The following is a 6,927-nucleotide window of genomic DNA, read 5'->3' as shown; positions in this document are numbered from 1 at the left end:
CCTCCATCTTGAATACTGATAGGGTATAGCTGTGTTTTAGATTTTTGTCAGATCTATAACTGAACGATTGCCGCCGTCCTTTTTGTCCACTAGAAACAAGTTGCTCAAGAATTGTTTCTTCACATGATGAACTTTCTTCACAACACCTTTTCCTAACTTAGCCTGAACTTCCTCCTCCACTAGAATCTCCTTTCCTTTCACTAGATTTTCCAACGCCCTCCCCTGCCTTTAGAGTACAAAAATGGAATTTTTTACCCTTCCTTCACAATGTCCGGTATGTTTGGATCTGATGTGACTTTTTCCCAATTTTGAACGAAATATTTTTTTCTTCCTGCTAAAAACTTACGCAGGGAACTTATAACCGGGTGAATGTCTGGAAAATCTGCCTCTGAAAGGAGTTCTGGCCAGGAAGAACTTCCCATCCTTCCTCTTGGCAAAAAATAATTTACTTTGGTTGTTGGTGGTAGACCTTCCTCCTCTGGCACTGCCACCTTGACTATTGTCCCTCCTAATTCGAACTGTTCTTGTTGCGGTTGTTATGTTGGAGCTGCCTCCATCCATGGCACCGCCTGATGGGTGGAGGCCTTTCTTTCTTTAGACAAGGCCAAGATGTTTTTACGGTAGTCTGCACCAAATAAGTAAGTTTGCTTCTTGAACAGGTCGCAGCTTTTGTCTTATAGCTGGCTTTTGGCTTTTACCGTGTCTTTACAAACAACCGATAACACATACAATCTACGTTGGTAAGTCGTAGCATTCATGGATTGCCCAACTAATATAATAATTTTGTAAATCAGTTCCAAGAGTGACTCAACGTCTAGCTCCACATCCTTATCTGCAGGTGTGTCGCTGATTGTTTTGAGCTCTGTCATTAATTTTGATAAAGGGCCAAAGGTGTCTCTAATACGAGACTCAATCTTCGACAAAGACAGATCAAGACGCTCATCGTGAGAATTCTGTGGGCAGTTGGAAGGAACTGGGTTCTCAGTTAATACCTTCTCCTTCACATCTTTCTCAGGTATAAAGTTATCAATGTGGTCTGTCAAGTATTTGGCCATTTCCTTAGGGAGTGACTGACCCCCAGGGAGGTACTTAGGCAAAAATAGGTGCTGGGTATGTGCGGACGGTAAGGGTCGGGTTTTTCACCTTTCAAAGTCTCTCTAAGGGTTACAAAAATCAGGAAATTTCAAAGTAGTCTCTCAAAGGGTGGGAAAAATCACGATTATTAGAAAAAAAAATTGATTTTGAGAGAAAAAATTACAAAAAAGTCTCACTAAGGGTAGGAAATCTTTGAAAGTCAGAGAAAATTTTCGAAAAAGTCTCTCTAAGGGTCACTTTTTCAGTAAAATTTGGTCTCTCTAAGGGTCGGTTTTCGGAGGTCCCGTCCGCACATACCCCTCATTCACCAACCCTAGTACCCCCCCCCGGGGACTGACCATTGGTACTCATCATCCTTCGGTGTGATCCTGTAACCTTTCCTCTCATTGGAGGGTATTCAGACTCCTCATCTATTCTGGAGTTCTCATCAGCAGCAGAAGCAGTATCTTCTAATTCATACTGTCTTTTTCTTCTTTTGGGAATTTCTTCGCCTGAAGAAACGCTAAAATATGAGCTGGAGTGAGATGATGAAGAACCATCAGAGATCTCGCCATCTTCCATTTCTGAGAATTCTCCAGCCATTATAGAGTAGAGATAGATTTAATTGACTTATACAAAATCTACTCGACCACCTTTCTTCGCTTACTAAAGTTGAGATACGAGATGCATAAATTTATTGTTGTCCTCGTTTTCAATCAGATTTCATTGCTATGAAATTATACATTTAAACCAATTTAAATTCCCAAAAGACAAACATTAACTCTAAAAGAAAAGTACTTGAAATTCAAAATATCTCATGAGGTGTAAACAACACAATTATCATTGTGAATATGTAATTTTATAGCAATGAAATCTGTTTGAGAACGAGGACAACAATAAATTTATGCATCTCGAGAAGAGTGTATGAAAGATATGGCTTGAGAAAGACGTGTCTATCAAATTTGCGTAAATGTACGGCATCCGGAACGTATCAAAGACGTATATGTACGGCATTCGGGGTGGAAAGGTTAAAGTGTAATCTTGTAGAAGAAAGATTAAATTAGCTTCTTTTGAAAACTAGAAATAATCAAATTCGCTCATCTCTTAGAACTGCTTAGAAAAAGCACTTCAAAAAACCATAACATTAGACAAAAACTCAAGCTGAAAAATTACCCGTGAAGGTACAAAAAAAATCCTTATTCGGCTGACGGTAAATTATTCTCCTGGGAATAGAACCGTCAGACGATCAAATCAAAACTTTGATCTGAACCCGCTGAATGTGTGACGTCATAATTACTGCTTTCAGTTTGCGTGTTTTGAAAGTTTGTGTGTGTACTCCGTCTTGGTGGAATTTTTGGCATGAAAGCAGAATATGCAATGTCTTTAAGAACAAATTTCTAAAAGGCTTTTGTTCTAATGATTATAATATTTCTTTATAAGATGCTTTGTTGTCTTTTTAATCTTTGTGTAAACTGGCATATGTTTTGCATATTACTAAATCCAACCAAGGCTTTTTTGTTCCTCTATTTTTGCATACAATTCAAGATCGACGGGTACAAAATGCATAAAACATAATGCATATTGCATAATTCATAATGCATAATATTTGAAAAATGTCAATTTTAGAAGCTATAATAAGGAGAAGCTGAGAGATATACTTTCAACAAAACAAAATGTACCATTTTCTACCAGAAAATAAAAGCTAGAAAGCTGTAAATTTTAATTTTGGATGATGAAGAAAATCCATGATCCACTGAAAATGCTTCTTGCCATTTTGATTTTCATAGTTGTATTTTACAGAATGTAGTATATATAGTGTACAAGAAACACGAAAATATCTCCTCCGTATGTTACTTTTCTTACTCGAAAGCGTAAATTTTACAGCAAGATCTTTATTCTGGGTTTTCTCAGAGATCTTTTCGAACAATTGCTAATAAAGTTCAACGGGTTTTTCCTCTTACAAATCATTAACCATGTGAATGCTTTTTGTTAGATTAGCCAATATAAATTAAAGAGCTTCATGTAAAAGCTAGATCAAAGAAAATAAACTTCGAATCTTTTTACATTCGAATGTTTATGTGTTTACCTTTGTTTGAGAAAGAAGAAGGGGGAAACCTTTATGATCAGTCTGATCTTTTGCATCTTCTTATTATTTATACTGACGGAAAACCCATTGTTGTTATGATTCGAATGTTTTCTCTTTCTGTCGGATTCGAAAAGTAAATATCATGTCTGGGGAAATCCCTCTGATTGGAATGTTTACTTAAGAAACTCTTCTAAAGAGGTTTTCGCAGTTTTAGCCTCTACAAAAGGGGGGGTTTCAGGGGGTACCCGATTCCGTAATTCCGCCAATTTTTTCTCCAATTTCCGTCAAACCGTCATAAATTGAACCAAAATTCCGTCACCGAAAATTCCTTTGAAATTCAATATTTTTGTCGAAAATTCCGCAAATTTTGAAAATCTTTTACCAATTCCGAGATTCCGCAAATTTGTTTGCTAAATTCCGTTTTTCCGCACTAAAATTGTCTAATTTTCCGTCTCCGTCAGAGAACCCAATTTCCGTAATTCCGTCTAAATTTTCGCCAAATTCCGCCACTCCGTCCGAAAAAAGGGCCGATTCCGCTCCTCCGCCAACCATGAAACCCCCCCCTACAAAGGAGAGTTTTAGAAAATATAAAATCGTTCTGTAAATTACACAATACTACTATGCATTATGCAATATGCATTATGTTTTGTGCATTATGTACCCGTCGAATTCAAGATGGCGGATGGAAAGGCGAAAAGGTCTATTAAGAACAGTTCCTCGTTTTCCAGGGGAGAAATTTTTACTTCAGGACAGTTATATTTGTCCAGCTAGGAGGTAAAAAAAATATTCGGGACAGCTATGAAATTACCAGGCGATCGATTTTATGCGAGTTAATTGTTCTTATCTACCAGGGCAAAATCTTATAAGAACAGATCGCTAAACTCCAGCTCAACATTGAAGGACAGATCGACATTTTCCAGATGTTCTACACAGATGGAGAATTTTCAGCAGCCACAGATCTCAAAGAGTTTTTTTGAATTTTTTTTTGAAATTCACTCAGAACAGATAAGAAATTCTTAGACACCTTATTTCTTGGATGTCAAACAATTTTTCCCGGGGGGGGGGAGGGGTACTAGGGTTGCGAGCTGACGAAGGGGGGGGGTCCCACTCCACTTTCGAACTTTGCACCCTTACCGGGACTAAAAAGGAGAAAACAAAGGAAAACTTTGGGAATTTTACGACCCTTAGCGGGACTAATTTGACCAATGTAAAGGATTTGTGTTCAAACATGAATTTGAGTCTGTAAAAAAGCCTTCGGCTTATAAAAACTATCTTCTAAACATGAGTCAAATTTTCCACATCAAAACACTATGCTCCTCTCATAAGTCTTCATAAATAACAGTGACGAGTATCAAATTAGCTACGTTTCAATATGCTGTTTATAAATCAAAGTTTGATTCCCGAAGGACAATAAAATGTGACGTCATAGAAAATTACAAAAGCCTCGAGGGACGTATAATAAAGATAACTATCCTCCAAATGATGCTGGTGATTAAGGAATTGTTTACACTCCCCTCCTTGAGATACTGCATCTCAACAGAATGCAATTTTGCTTCACAGAGCAACGTTCACAGTTCACAGTTCAGTTGTCAATATGTATGACTCTTCAATATATGTACTTCACATTCAATAGTATGACAGTTATGTTTACATGTAGTGTTCGTGTAACGTAGTTCTAATCAGTAACGTTTTCAGGTGTAATCAATACATTTCATTACGTGCGTTCAATGTAATGTTCCGTGGAAGTAGGTTCAAATTTAATGAATACCAATGCGTTGGTTATGTCATTCTTTTATTTTGTCGTGTTGACAGTTGGAGAGTGTAGAGTTGATGGATCTTCTTTCTTCGTGCCCAGGAAGCACACAAGCTGTTTTCTTCGCACCCCAGTGGCACACAAGGCGTTTTCTTCGTGCCCAGGAACTACACAAGGCGTTTTCCTCGTGCCCAAGAAGCACACAAGGTGTTTTCTTCGTGCCCAGGAAGCACACAAGACGTTTTCTTCGTGCCCAGGAAGCACACAAGTTGAAACAGGATTGGCAAATTGATACACGTTGATGAACAATTCATTGAGTTGATGTAGATTATCTTCTTTTCTTCGTGCCCAGAGGAAGCACACAAATTAGACATTTTGATGGTGAGCAGAGGAATTCCGATGCAGTTGATCTTCTTTCTTCATGCCCAGGAAGCACACAAATTAAACAGTATGAACGCAAACATTGGTTGGTTGACTTCAGCAGCTGGTTGATTCCAGCTCCAATCTTGAAATCTTTGTAGTTGGTCGAGTGCAAGTACCGTCCTTTGTGGTGACTTCAACCTTTCGTACTTCTCCATCTGAACTTTTGAATACTTCTTTGATTCGTCCGAGGGTCCATTGACTTCGGACAAGATTCTTCTCAAGCATCATCACCAAGTCACCTTCCTTCAGTGCAGGAGTACTTGTCTTTCGCCATTTTGTTCTAGTGGTCAATGTCGCAAGATACTCTTTCGACCATCTATCCCAAAATTGGTTCGTTATTGATTGTACCTGCTTCCACTTCTTTCGAGGAGCTGATCGAATTTCGTAATCCACGCTTGTGATGGGTTTTGAAGAAGGTCTTCCCAAAAGGAAGTGATTGGGAGTCAATGGTTCAAGATCGTTTGGGTCATTGCTAACATAAGTTAGTGGTCGACTGTTGAGTACAGCTTCAACTTCTGTCATTACAGTTTGAAGAATGAAATCGTTTAATATTGCTGAATCGTTCAGGATGACACTCAGCGTTATCTTGACACTTTGAATCAGACGTTCCCAAACACCTCCCATATGAGGTGCTTCTGGTGGGTTGAAATGCTACTTGATCTCCTTTCTCTGCAACAACTTGGCAATCTTGAGTTGATCCATTCGTTCGATTTCTTTCTTTAACTCATTTGAAGCGCCCTTGAAATTAGTACCACAATCAGAACGGATTATCTCTGGATTTCCTCTTCTGTCGATAAATCGGTCCAGAACATTAACGAAATCGTCAGCTTCTAATGATGGTGAAACTTCAATATGCCCAGCTCTAGTGACAAGGCATGTAAACAGACATCCCCATCGTTTGACCTTGCTTCTCAGGATCCTCACTTGAATTGGTCCAAAGAAATCTACTCCGGTGTGGAAGAACGTTGGGGCTCCCACAGTTATTCTGTCGACAGGTAGGTCTGCCATCTTGACTTGGCCTGGTTTAGGTCTCCTCTTCTGGCACTTGACACAGCTTCGAATAACTCTTTTGACGATGCTTCGGACAGCAATGATCCAGTACTGTTGTCTCAGGAGTGATATGAGGTGTTCTGTGCAAATATGATGATTTTGCTCGTGGTAATATCTCACAAGCAAGCGTACAGCATGATGATCTTTCGGCAAAGTGATTTGATGCTTGGCAGGGTAGGGAAGCATTCCTCGTTTCAGTCTGCCGCCAACTCTCATCAGCCCGTCACTTGTGTCGATGTAAGGGTCTAGTTTGGAGAGTTTTCCAAGGAGTTCTTTGGATGAGTCATCATTGAATGTTTCTTTCTGGATGATCTTTAATGTCTTTGTAAATCCAGCCCTTTCTTCGTTGATTGAGAGGTCGCTTCCTTTCTCTTTGCGGCTCATCTTGGGTTGCAGAAGAACAATCACCCAAGCAACTGCTCGGATCAGTCTTTTCAAATTTGAAAATCTGTCGAACTTCACAATCGGTGTGATGGATGATAGTTTACAGACTAGCGTCTGCTTTTTGATTTCTGTATTGTCAGGAGACAGGGGTGTCACA

General features: G+C 39.2%; 1 protein-coding gene across 1 annotated transcript; it reads right to left on the bottom strand.

Annotated features, from left to right (window-relative positions):
• Window positions 1-5,390: 5,390 nt before the first annotated feature.
• LOC136819389 (uncharacterized) lies at window positions 5,391-5,960 on the bottom strand. Its single transcript, XM_067075623.1, has one exon. It carries the CDS (start codon window positions 5,958-5,960, stop codon window positions 5,391-5,393), a length of 570 nt encoding a protein of 189 aa, XP_066931724.1.
• Between the last annotated feature and the right edge of the window lie 967 nt (window positions 5,961-6,927).

Source organism: Clytia hemisphaerica, unplaced genomic scaffold (assembly GCF_902728285.1).
Source record: "Clytia hemisphaerica strain Z4C2 unplaced genomic scaffold, Clytia hemisphaerica genome assembly, whole genome shotgun sequence".
NCBI lineage: Eukaryota > Metazoa > Cnidaria > Hydrozoa > Leptothecata > Clytiidae > Clytia > Clytia hemisphaerica.
Note: the sequence above shows the minus strand (reverse complement) of the source record. Positions and strands in the feature narration are given on the sequence as shown.

Excerpts from the sequence above, each read along its gene's own strand:
- LOC136819389 (XM_067075623.1), bottom strand. The coding sequence starts at position 5,960 with ATGGGAGGTGTTTGGGAACGTCTGATTCAAAGTGTCAAGATAACGCTG.